Source organism: Ascaphus truei, chromosome 4 (genome assembly GCF_040206685.1).
Source record: "Ascaphus truei isolate aAscTru1 chromosome 4, aAscTru1.hap1, whole genome shotgun sequence".
Taxonomy (NCBI): domain Eukaryota; kingdom Metazoa; phylum Chordata; class Amphibia; order Anura; family Ascaphidae; genus Ascaphus; species Ascaphus truei.
Window position 1 is genome coordinate 362,992,574 of NC_134486.1, and position 13,580 is coordinate 363,006,153.

At 45.4% G+C, this 13,580-nt stretch overlaps 1 protein-coding gene across 2 annotated transcripts in view; it reads right to left on the bottom strand.

The window, feature by feature from the left end:
• Nucleotides 1-220: 220 nt before the first annotated feature.
• ADAM17 (ADAM metallopeptidase domain 17) overlaps nucleotides 221-13,580 on the bottom strand; it is a 121,184-nt gene continuing 107,824 nt past the window's right edge. For both annotated transcript variants that reach the window (XM_075598341.1, XM_075598342.1), the window contains exons 15-20: nucleotides 10,954-11,088; nucleotides 10,327-10,457; nucleotides 9,648-9,726; nucleotides 7,868-7,956; nucleotides 6,746-6,802; nucleotides 221-5,121 (exon numbers count right to left, since the gene is read on the bottom strand). In XM_075598341.1, the coding sequence (XP_075454456.1) occupies nucleotides 4,753-5,121; nucleotides 6,746-6,802; nucleotides 7,868-7,956; nucleotides 9,648-9,726; nucleotides 10,327-10,457; nucleotides 10,954-11,088 (860 nt within the window). In that variant the 3' untranslated portion in view covers nucleotides 221-4,752. The remainder of the gene's footprint in view (nucleotides 5,122-6,745; nucleotides 6,803-7,867; nucleotides 7,957-9,647; nucleotides 9,727-10,326; nucleotides 10,458-10,953; nucleotides 11,089-13,580) is intronic.

The following is a 13,580-nucleotide window of genomic DNA, read 5'->3' on the forward strand; positions in this document are numbered from 1 at the left end:
ATTCTATTATGTAAAATGGCTGGCAATGTGCTGGCAATCTTATGTAAGTGCGCTATTTTTTTATCAGCGTCTTACAGTGCAGACACAAGGAATGGATACAAATACATCAGTCTCGACAGCTTTATAAACAGAGCAAAGTAAAGGAACACATCACTATCACAGATGCCTTACTGCAGCGCCAAGTAGTAGTTAATAAAAAAAGATAATACAAACGATAATTTACTTACTCAGTTTATTCTTTTTTTTATTTTTATAAATACTGCATTTGCTGCCGTTTTAATGTAACTAGGTCACAAAAATTGAAGCTCGCCATTTTAATATAGACTTTGAAGCTCAAGTACAGAATTATACATCTTTACAAAATGCGCACACACGTTTCAAAATACACTCAAGCAGAACTGAAGTGCCACTTTCTAGGCCCTTAAAATACAAGGCCTCATTCACAAAAGGATTGTACAACAGCAGCATGTACTGTAAGCCAGGGGCGCTCAATTCCAGTCCTTAAGCCCCCAGAACTGGTTAGCTTTTCAGGATATCCCTGCTTTAGCACTGCTGGCTCAATCAGTCCCTGCTTCAGCACAGGTGGCTCAATCAAAGACTGAGCCTCCGTTTGAGCCAATTGTGCTGAAGCAGTGATATCATGAAAACCTGACCTGTTGGGAAAGCAGCTTGTTGGGAGGGGAGGGGGGCGGGTGGGGGGGTAGGCTTGAGGACTGGAGTTGGCAACCCTGCTGTAAGCCATTGAACCGAAACAGGCTTATTGTCTGTGCTATCACTGAAAATGAGGCTCTCCGAGCTTTCACAAAAGCCGCCTGTAATGTGGCAGCATACGATGGAGGTGCAATAAAATGACACCATCTTTAATGCTGGTCTGAAATTTGTAAGTATGTTAGATCGCTATCACAACGCAGACCTGAAAGGCCAATAATGCAACAAACTGCGCTTGTTAGGAGTTTATATTCAAACAGAGACAGAGAGAGGGCTGCAGCGTATATAAAATTACAGTGATCGGGGCTGAGTTAAACAGCAGTTGCACCAAACACAAATTTAAAAGTAAAGGCAATATGAAAAAAAAAAAAAAAAAAAACACGCACACACACAAAATGTAGTGGACTGCACATTTAACTATAACAAAAAGAGAAAGGAGAAAAGTAAAGGGTGTTGGTATACAGGCAAAAGTTATTTTTTAGGAACTTGGGGTGTAGCACATTGATTGACATAATACTGAATAGTTGGCAAGGCCCTCAAGCAATGCATCCTTTTCTCTGTATTTTTTGGCTTAACAGTAGTTTCCACACCTCAATATGAATACAAAGTGCGATTCCCAGAGACCGACACACCATCAACTGTGAAAATGTTACTTTGCAATGTGTAAAGCTCCCTTTTGTAACAGAGGGTAATGTCACAGAATTAACTCCATGGCAGCCTGGGAGTCCCAACAGTGTTGCAGTAACCTCTGGCATCAAAGGGGACAAGCAGTTTTTGGCTACAAAGTGAAGAAAAGAATGTACTCCTGACCTCACACGTTTAGCTGCACAGTGACATGTAAATGCCAACCCGCCCCCCTTCCCACTCACACTTCAACTTTTAAGTACAGTTCCCCCAAATCTATTATGCTTTATTCTTGGGAAATACAGATTTCAATTAATAGCCGACCAATGAAATACGTAGAAACATTTTGTACTGCAGGTTAACAGAAATGTAAAGGATTAAAAGGGGTAATTCTATATATTCCGAATATAGCCATCCTGCCATTTTCGTCGGAAAAAACCCTATTGACGTCAAGCCACAAACCACCCAAGCGAATAATTTAGAAAATATAGAATTACTCCCCAAGACTATTTAAATGTTATCAAAGCCTGGAAAGCACCAGGATGACACAAAACAATATATCCTACCCATCAAGCAAAATTAAATAAGCACTTTCCCCAGTGGCGGAACTACAGCCGGTTCTACTGCACCAGGGCCCACGACTTTCAGGGGCCTGTACTCCCATGCACCGGAACGGTGTTCCAGGAGTTCTACAGGCCCCCCTCTCTCTAACACCTCCCCTAGGCCTGCCAAACCCCCCACCCCCTCTGCCGGGGCCTTATTGGTGGTGCGGTGCGTTACCCGGCAGCAGAGGAAGGAGGTCCCAACACTCAAGTTAGGCTCCACCGTAAATTGGGCCCAATCTCCGCAAATCGCCACCATTGGTGGGTTCCCTGCCGGGTAACGCCCCACTTCACAGGTAAGGCCCCGGTTACTAGTTCCACCCCGGATTTCCCCACCCCCCCACTATTGTTTTTACAGTATAGGAACTGTAAGCTGGAGCTGAACCACACTTTTTTCAGTGGTTCCCAAGATACTTAGCGGTGAGGATACTGGGTTTAAATCTCCCTCCAGAGAAAACAAAATGGCTGTCAAATCTCAGGCCAATAGGAAGCCGCAAAATCCACGGTTGTCGCTTTCTATTGGATGGTCATTTAAATAGCCTTTAAAAACCATAAAGTAATACCAGTAACTTCAGCGGTTAGGATCTCTGGAACCGGAAAGGCTCCCCAGAGCTGAAAATAGCGCGGTTCATCTTTGGAGGTTCCAGTTCTGTGAAAGAAAAAAAAAGGGGGGCGGGGGGGGGGATGGGGGAGAGGGGGATTACTAATTTAATTAGATATGGGAATACATAAAGGAAAATAAAACACATTGTAAAGGAAGATCCTACACATGAGCAGCATCGGCACATGGTCGCTACCGTAATTCAGAAATCTATTAATGTACCCAAAATGGGACACATTATCCAGATTGAGGCCATTCTGAGATTACATACAGAGGAGACACACTTAAAACCAGTTCTGTGCATTATTATTATTACATTTATTATGAATAATTATATTAATCACCTTGGCCTCTTATTAAAGCAGTTCAGCATGGTTGCAACTCTGCGTATCTTAGTGGCACTGTTTTAGATCTACATTTTAAAGAAATAAATGGGTTCAAAAAGTAATCCCTGACACAATCAATCAGAAGTGCCTTTATTTTATATGCTCCATTGATGGTTTGTTTTATTTAGGGGATTGGTATTTTGAATATAAACAAGGAAAAGGGGGCATGCAAAGTGAAAAGTGTGCGTCATTGGGGAAATGGTGTAGGGATGTTGAGGACAGAGTGTAAGTGAAACGCCATTAACCCATCTACATGTGAAGCTTGCTGGTGAGGTATGAAATACTTGGTTGAACTGTGGCACACGATCTTCGCAACACTAATCTGTGTCAACATGGCATTCCGATTTGGTTGTACTTTTTCAATTCTACACAAATGCAAATCTGGTTATATTCAAGTGCAGATTTGAGGAAACCCAAGTGTGGGCAAGAATATTGTGAGACGACAGAGAAGGCTTGTAAAACAGGCTGAAAAGCAACCTGTTTGCAATGGATAATCTTCTGGAGTCAAATACCTAACGTGTGTGAGCACTATTTGATCCTATTTACCTGCCACACTATTGATTCAGTAATTGATCCTGAGATTTATAGTTTGGTATGAGTTATAGCGGACAAAATGACAAGGAAATGTTGCATTGACCTCAACTATTAATAATAAATCACAGAACTGATTGCCACATCAGGAGTGAAGCCAGCTCATGGGGTGATTCTAAAAACTCTGACCTGGCCAATGGCATTCCCATTCAAATCAAGGGGAGTTTTTGGTCGACCATGGGGCAGCCCTCCTCTTCAGTGTTTATAGGACCAGCCCAAACATTGGATAAATGGTCATACAATATGTACACACACATAGCAAGAGTTGGGTTACCATGAAATGATCCCACAGCTCAAAGTCAATAGACATGGAAGAAAAATGAAAATGGCTGATCAGCACATAAGTAAATATTCATTTACATGAACCAGGGGGCTTATTAAACATTAATAAGGGTGTGTTGGCAAATAAATAAATAAAATCAACTAAATAAGCACAAACATACAGGAACGTTCCCCTAAACAGAAAAGCAGCATCATTTTATTTTGCTATGTGGTATTACTATTTTGCATCGACTAAATAAAGGTAATGCTAACTTTCCAAAGCCAACTTCCAAAATGTTAAACTCTTTTTTTTAGGACAGAGCTTTATTAGGGGAATGGGATGCTTTATGTTACTCCACAACATTTTCATTTTAATTACTGGAGCACTAAAATGTTATATGAAGTCTTAGTGAACGCCGAGATCTACTCAGTCACGTAAGATCATAGTCTGGCCATTTTAACTCATGTTAAATATCTGGAGTCGAGAAACATGATATAATTATATGTATATATATGCGCCCTACACTACTCTCCGTCACAAATCTCTCCACAGAAGAGTTTTGGACTGAAGACAAAAAAACACTCAGGAGTACATTTATGTGTCCAACAGAGGTTCCCCAACCCAAGTCTCTGAAACATCATAGAGCATCTAGACTGCAGGTACCCAGATTCTGGAAGTATACTTGTAAATAAGCACATCTTTCGGTTTCCTCCCTCTGCAAGTATAGCCCTCTTAAGAAATCTTGGTTAAAGGATAACAAGTGACACTTCCATATCTGGTAATTATATACAATGATGTTTGAGAGTCAGAGGGAGCTTGGGTAAGCGGTTTTATGGACTCTCGAGTGTGCATTCTTTGCCTTTGCTTTACACAGTGACAGGTTTTGGCCACCATTTATACAAATTACAGCTTGATTGTCTGCATTTTGGAATTAAACGATTGTCTAATCTAAAGTGGATGTGCACACATCACACAGGGTCAGCACTCCGTCTCCTTGCTGTCCACGCGCCCCTGCCGTTGCAGTCTGAAGGAGGATGCCTTCTCGCTCCTGGTGACCGGGTGGTCCGTCAGGTCCTCGAAGGATTTAGCAGGTGAGCCGCTGTTCGGGAAAGGGTCCTCATCTAATTCAACATCCAAATGGGAGTCCGTGCTGGGGTCCTCCTGGATAGTGTCCATTCTTTGGTGGTCCAGTTTGGGGGCAGCAGCAGCAGTGGCGGCGGCAGCAGCTGAGGTTGGTGCTACCGGAACCGGCTGCAGGGGCTGGAAGCGCGGTGTGGGCTGGGAGGAGGGGAAAGGCTTCACAATGCGCACGGGAGCAGAGTCCATGCTGCTCAGCATTTCCACGTTCTGCCAGGAGAAAAAACAAACCTCTAAGGCCAAAATTCAGTAATCTAAACCATAACATCTTAGGCTGGGGTCAGATGCCTCCGCACGCTGAGCGATCAGATTGCCTTAAGGCAGTGATCATGTCCATGCGGCGTGCGGGCGCGCGTTGCGCACGAAATCAGTTAAAACCGATTTCTTGGCGCAACAGGCCGGTCACGTGAGCGGTTCACCCAATGAGGGCGAACCAGCTCTGTGACGCCCCTAGGCACGCGCCCCATGGGGCGTCTCCACTGGCCACAAAACGCGGGTGACGTCACGCTTCACGCGGGTGACATCACGGCTGCGCACGCCTCCGCACGGGCGAAGGCACCATGGCCCCAGCCTTACTTTCCCTTTTAGTATAACGATCAAATGCTTCACATTTCTGACAAAAAATTACTTTACAACATATATATATATGGATTCATTAAAAAGGTCATCATTTTGCCTACATGCCCCAAGCACAAATCTCTTCGATTTTGTGTTCATGATATGCAGTGTGAAAACTACCTCTCATCCCCGTACATCCCGTACCAGCTAAACCTCGGATTCTCAGGTTCTCTTGCATTGCGATATTTAAAACTACTAAACAAGTCATTTTTTAAAGCCTTTAATGTCTCCAGAGTACAGGAGAGTTTCTAGGACCTTTACCTCAGTATTAGGAGGCACCTGTTTTATTTGAATGAACAATTGATATAATAAGAAAAGCTTTCGAGAGTTCTCATCACTATCGCAACCGGACTAACTCGAACTCGGCTATGTCTACTTAATTGTCTTTTTTAATCTTTTTGTGACAGGTATTTGTAAATTTGTCTATATAAAAGCAGACTGTGAATCCACACTAAATATTCTGCCATCATTAGCCAAACGTATATAGAAAGCAGAAGTAAATATTTGGCATTAATGTTCATCATTTTTTTCTAGTTAAGTATATTACACACATCTAAAACCCGGTAACGCCCACCAAGCAAAACACCACCATACACCAAGGGGTGGTTACCTCCAGTCTGCAAGAGATACCAACACGTCAGGTCTCAGGATATCTCTGCTTCAGCACAGGTGGTGCAGACTGAACCGCCTGCGCTGAAGCAGGGATATCCTGAAAACCTGACCGGTTGGTAGCTCTCGAGGACGGGAGCTGACCGCCCCTGTAATACACCATTCTAAGGACTCTTAATGTTTATTACTATTGCGGGTGGGAGAGCAGCAGCGATAAGCACAACACAAAACCAACATGCACAAATACTACTAGTATGGTGCTGAAAAGGGTAAGGCAAGAGTAATGTGCCGCTGGCCCCACGGGCACTAAAGATGCCAGTCCCGTTTGCCGACAGTGGTTAATATGATTATATACACGTGGCATCATCATACTGTATAGTCTCTTTTTTCTAAGCAGGGAGAAGAGCTGATGAAGCATGAAAAGCTACTGAAACTAGAAGACATTTTCCCATTTAGGCGTTCTCAATAAAGCCCTAATTAACTCTGGTGAGAAGCAGGCTAATTAATGCACAGTTACACTCGCTGGTGATTTATACCGTAAGTGAGTTTTCTAATCGACCGGGTTACACTTTGACGTGACATAGGTCACAGTCCGCATCATACTTACACTGGGTAAGAACAAAGATTTGGTGTTCTGCTCATACTGTCGGTCCAATTTCTTGTCCTGAGTTGGGAAGGGAAAAGAAGTCAGCAATCGCCACGTGGCATCCGACACAAAGCAAAGCCAGTTATTACACAACACAAAACTGGATTTTAGGACGAATTCAAATCACTGACAGATGGCTAAGTCACCAATCTAACTGCATCACTGGACCCAACGCCCTCTCTGAAAGTGATTTCTGCTATCAAACACAATGCGTTGCATTGGAAGCTATTTCATGTGACAGAATTGGGGGCTCTTCAACATGAAATGGTATTGCCTCTGGATCACTCCCAGTTTTGGCCAGTGAAAGACATGTTATTGTAGCCCTCGTTGCCGGTGACTTATTTTTAGGTCTATGGAAGACAACGGTAAGCTTTAATTGTGATAACGGAGAATACCCAGGGGCCCCCTCACTCACATTTCCTCAATTTCATTTTTAAAGCCTAAGCCAGCAGTAGGAGTGCTCACACTTCTACTTATCGTCTCTTATTCCGCCCAGGGAACAACTTTAATATCGTAAAATAAATCTTTAAAAAAATAAATAAGCAGAGGACAGTGCATCTAAAATGGAGAATGTGACGTTAGCAGATTTGTAATTATAAAACTAGGATATGATGTGCTCCAAACCTGAATCATACTGTAGACCGGAGTAACAAAGGCCCCTAGGTTTATCACATAACCCTTTATGGCTGGGGTGGCAAACTCCAGTCCTCAAGGGCCACCAACAGGCCAGGTACTAGGAATATCCCTGCTTCAGCCCAGGTGGCTTAATCATAATGACTGAGCCACTGATTGAGCCACCTGGGCTGAAGCAGGGATACCCCTAATACCTGGCCTGTTGGTGGCCCTTGAGGACTGCAGGTGGCCATCCCTGTTTTATGGCCTATTCATTTCTGCCCCCTGCCCTTGGACAATGTGGTCACCTACAAGTAAAAAGCAGAGGCTGTGTAGATGCAACAAGCGTGAGATTGTAGACAGAGATCATTACCTTCTGGGGGGGGGGGGGAGGAGGAGTCGGGGGGAGGGCTGGTGTGTCTGTCGCAACCTTACAGCAATGCAGACAATGACCACCTGAAGTCTACTTACCACACAGTGTACAAGAATACTAATCGGGATCCAGAAAACCAGAGAGAACACAATGACAGATCCAACTATGTTATCAGCCAGGAACTTCCCTGCAAGGAGACAACCATTAGTCTGGTAATTCCTGAGGGAAGAATGCAGTTCAAATGCAAGATCAAATAGTCAACTAGAATAATAATTATTACACAAAGATCGAGTAATTACTTCAGCCTGTAGTGGGTGAACCCAGTTGAAAATCACTCTCTCCCCCTCATAAACCAGACATAGTTTGTAAACTTGTCCCCAGTACATAGCAACCTATACCTGATAATATATTGGTATAGGTGTTGGTATATTCCTGAGCTATAAAAAGGGTTAAATACAAATGACAATACACGAGAACCATAGTGTTGTAGTTTTTGATATCTTGACTTGGACATGGTTACTATATAATCAAGACAATATTAGTCACTATCTTGTGCAAAAAAAATAAGATTTACTACGGCACTATAAGTAAAGACAACTTTTCATTAATGCTATTAGCCCTGATGAAGATACACAAACTATTGATACATTCTTGCGATTGCCTTTGTTACTTTATTTTGCTTGCAAAAAATGTATACATTATTTCATGCGTTCTTCCCTTTACCTGTTTCCCCAGGTCAGGGGTCTGCAATCTCTCAAGGAAGAAGAGCCATTTTATAATAAAATGTCTCTCTCCAAAATATTCCGAGAGCCGCAACACATGCATGAATATTAAACCCCCACAACACACATACACAGTGCTCGACAATGGATTTTGTGAGCTGGTAAGGTGGCGGCAGGACTGGCGTGGAAGAAGAAGCTGGCGGTGGGAGAAGACTATCACCATGTCGGGAGCAGTAGCCGGAGGCATTTGATGGCGAGGGGCGGGCGGTGGAGGTGGCAGCAGGAGAGTATTAGGTCCAAGTGAGCAGCTGGAGAAAAGCCGGCTAGGAGCGCGCCCTGCGGGTCCGACTAGAAGTCTTCAGTAAAGTCACTGAAGACTTCCTTGTCGGACCGCAGGGCGCGCTCCTACCCGTCTTTTCTCCGACTGCTCACATGGATCTGAATACTCTCCTGCTGCATCCGCCGCTGCCTGCCTTTCGCCATCAAATGCCTCCTGCTAATGCTCCCGACATGGTGATAATCTTCTCCCACCGCCAGCTTCTTCTTTCGCTCTAATCCTGGTAAAATTGATGGAGGTGGGCAATCGATACTGAAAAATACAAACATAAATATATACACTACCCGCCAAAAAACACCTAAACGACGACCTCCCCCCTTCCCCCCCCAACACACACATATAAACTTACATTGGGCCTCTCTCCCTCACTATCCTGGAGGTCAGGCCTCTTGTTGCCGCTGGGCCCGACATCTCCCCAGCTGCTTGCCTCCCTCTCTCCTGTACTGTCCCACGCTGGGCTCTCCTGCCGGTGCGCGCCAGAAGTGCATGTCGCAACTTCCGGCACGAGCCGACGTCACAGAGCCTAGTGTGAGACAGTACAGCAGAGAGGGGCAGGCAAGCAGCTGGGGAGATGTCGGGCCCAGCGACAACAAGAGGCCCGACCAGCGCCGGGCCAGGGAGTCCCCTGCAGCCACTGCCTGGATAGTGAGGGAGAGGCAGCAGCTGGCGGTCGGCGACCTAGAGAGAGCTGCAAGCAGTAGCGGAAAGAGCCACAGGTTGCCAACCCCTGCCCTAGGTCATGATCAATATCATGCAAATATATGAAATTGGTTCTCAATCTTAATATATATACACAAAAATAATAATAAAAAAGCATACCTAGCATATTGATGCTGAGTTTGTCAATGAAATCCCAAAAACGCTCAATCACATCTTGTACTTGCTTCTCACATTTTCCCTGTGTGTAATAAAAACATAGGTACCTCTTCATCAAAATCACTAGCACTAACCCATATAGAGGTGTCATTCAGAATAAAGAACGCATCTTTTATTCAAGTGAATAGACTACACTAGAGACAATAGCAGTGCCCTGAAATTCTTGTGCAGTATAGATTTAGGAGAGGTGCTGAGAAGCTTACAATATAGGCAGTGAAATGTGCCTATTGTATCTTTGGATGTCTTGCCTTTTTGTTTCAGGCGGCAAATTCAGAAATGCTTTAAAAGAAGATAAAAATAGGAGCACGTCTGATCCAATCTACAAGTGACTGGTACTCTGCTTTTCTCTAAACTCTAAGCTACCTTCTGCCAAAAACATGATGAATATGCAGCATGACAAAAAAAAATAGCTTTGGACAGATCGAATCTGGCCTGGGAAGTAGGCCCTTTTTTCCATTGGTCACCACTTATCATGGAAGGAACAAACAGTGGCCTGGCCCACATGTACTTCCTTGTCTCTATTCTATGGTCAGCACCGTTGTGGTTGCAGTGGCAAGGAATGACTGGATAAACAAGCAGGGAGGAGCCCAAACGGTTTCCATTATACCTGAAGATAACTTACATTCGTATCGCAGAAGCCCACAGTGCATGGCTTTCCCTTGCGCAAATACAGGAACTGTTGATTTGCGTCAACATACGGGCTACAGATTTTATTCTCATCCCGACAGCAGACTTTGCAGGAATGCTCGGTGTCTGAAAGCAGAAGACAATGCTCGTACCTCATCAACATAAAGTGTTTAACCAACCACTTCACTCAGAGAGGGGCCTGAAACGCATTGCAGGGATTAACAAAACCTGGTTTAGGTTCTCCAAGACGCTGGCCAACATCTGAAAACTCTTCTCATGGAGATGTGGTAGAAGGATATGGGACAACTATTTTCAGGGAATCAGGCACTAGGAGCCCATACAAATAGAAACATGTGGTTAATAAGGCTATGGAAGTGAATGACATTTTGGTACTTAACCCAATATCTTTATTTTTTTAAGGCAATTTTTTCCCACTTCTGTGGATAATGTTTTACACGAGTCTGAGAGCCACAAACGTCTTAACATCAGAGCATATATGGTTGCTCTTCAGGCAGTGATGTGGATAACGGAGGCTGTGTTATTTAACCCCTTTGCTGCTATAGCGGTCAGCAACGCATTGCACGCCCCCGGTAGCGAACGTGTTAAAAGGCCGCTCTCTCACCATTGCAGGCGCAGGACGGGCGCTTCTTTTCTATTTCGCAGAATGGCGTGCACTCTCCCCCATAACACTTCCCCAGGTCTACGCAGACGGTCTCGTCAGCTGCATTTACAGGCGGGGGACAATCGCTGCTGTCACCTGTGAATGGGAAAGCACCGCTGTAATCACAAGCGCTAAATCCTTCATTCTAAACAGGCAGAATGGACATGTGGCGTACGGAGAAAGACCGGGACAATCCCAGGAATAAAACCGCAAACTAAACAAAAGTAGTATTGCTGCTAAAACGTTGACACTGATTTGAACCAAGAGAACAAGAGGTTATCATAAGAATTTTTTCCCCCATTAGCGACTGGTGTTTCAAGTAAACGTAGAAACAGAATTTGATGACAGATCGGAAAACAGGCAAACTAGGTGGGCTAAGTGGTGCTTATCTGCCATATAAACCCCAGACCCGATTTCATCCTTGGCTCTTTTAGATTTAGGATAGCCGTATGCATATTCCAAGCATTTCTGTATTCCCTTACTGCAGGGATCCCAACTCCAGTTCTCAAGAGCCGCCAACAGGTCAGGTTTTAAGGATATCACTTCTTCAGCACAGGTGGGTCAATCAGTGGCTCAGTCAACAACTGAGCCATTGATTGTGCAACCTGTGCGGAGGGAGGGATATCTTTAACACCCGGCCTGTTTGTGGCTCTTGAGGACTGGAGTTGGCCGCCCTGCCGTACTGTATCAGCCCCTACTGCAGATGTAGCAAGACTTCCTGTTTTCAGCACCGCGATAAACAAAGTGCAATTCCAAGAATACAGAAAACATTACCCCCCCCAAATACAGACAAGACTACAGCCCCCCCAGATACAACCACCACTACATCCTCTCCCCCGATACAACCACCACTACACCCCCCCAGATACAGACACCACTACACCCCCCAAATACAGACAAGAAGACAACCCCCACCCAGATACAACCACCACTACACCCTCTCCCCCGATACAACCACCACTACATTCCCCCACATACAAGCACCACTACACCCCCCCAGATACAAGCACCACTACACCCCCCCAGATACAAGCACCACTACACCCCCCCAGATACAAGCACCACTACACCACCCCAGATACAAGCACCACTACACCCCCCCAGATACAAGCACCACTACACCACCCCAGATACAAGCACCACTACACCACCCCAGATACAAGCACCACTACACCCCCCCAGATACAAGCACCACTACACCACCCCAGATACAAGCACCACTACACCCCCCCAGATACAAGCACCACTACACCACCCCAGATACAAGCACCACTACACCCCCCCAGATACAAGCACCACTACACCACCCCAGATACAAGCACCACTACACCCCCCCAGATACAAGCACCACTACACCACCCCAGATACAAGCACCACTACACCCCCCCAGATACAAGCACAACTACACCCCCCAGATACAAGCACCACTACACCCCCTCAGATACAAGCACCGTTACAACCCCCAGATACAAGCACCACTACACCCCCCCAGATACAAGCACCACTACACCCCCCCAGATACAAGCACCACTACACCCCCCAGAAACAACCACCGCTACACCCCCCCAGATACAAGCACCACTACACCCCCCTCCCCCCAGATCTTGCGGTGCCGACCGGCCAGGCCTTCCACTGCCTCCGGGCTTGGGACACTTGTCCCTGCCCCTTCCCCCTGGTTGTGGCCCGACACGGTGACCCACGGCTGGCATGTAGTTTGCAGCTACCGTAGTACTTTGCAGTAACAACAGTTGGTGCTTGTGTGTCTTTATCCTAAATGCAAGGAACCCGCCCGTATTCCCAAGCACTGTTTCAATGCAAAAAAATACTTCAGAGGACTAAAACTTATTGATAAATTATGATTTTTTAGTTACAGTAAATGAGAGAAATAAAGACTTTGTATTATTGTCAGAAGATGGTATTATTTTCCTATCTTCTTCCACCAACATAGTCTTGTAGCTGCTGTTCTGGGCGTGGTAAAATTTTTCTAGATGGTTCTAGACAGCAGGGGGAGGAGAGTTGGTTGCAATGGGATTAAAGGGACATGTTACACTGTATCAATTGTATAGGAACGCGTGTTAAGTTCTTGTGCGGTTTGCCACAGACATGGACAAAGATATTCAGTGCGCCATCTGCCGGACACGTACTGAATTGCAATTACATAAATAAACCCCACAAATAATGCTGTTGGCTGATTGTTGTGTTCCCGTGGGTTGAATCGCGCACCTCGTCACGAAAACAGTAAGTGTTGCTACATCTGTACCACAGTTGGGAGGCTAGTCTACGAATCCCCAACACTTTCCATCAAGTTGAAACCCTTTATTGCATTTGAACGTTTCAAATCACATCCACCCTCTCCCTTCTATCCTTAGGCGAGGTCCCCGGTGCCTGCTGCAGCGCGCGCTATGGCGTGCACTGCAGGGGCAAGAACCGCCGCTCAATGGGGCCGGGCCCGCTACCTACCTTGGCTGCCGCGTTGCGCAACCAGTTTTCTCTGGAGGCAGGAAATCTGTGTTCGCAACTTGCGACGGAGCACTGGCCACGCCCACGGTGGTTCAGCCAATAAGGGCGAACCTGCCGGGTGACGTCAT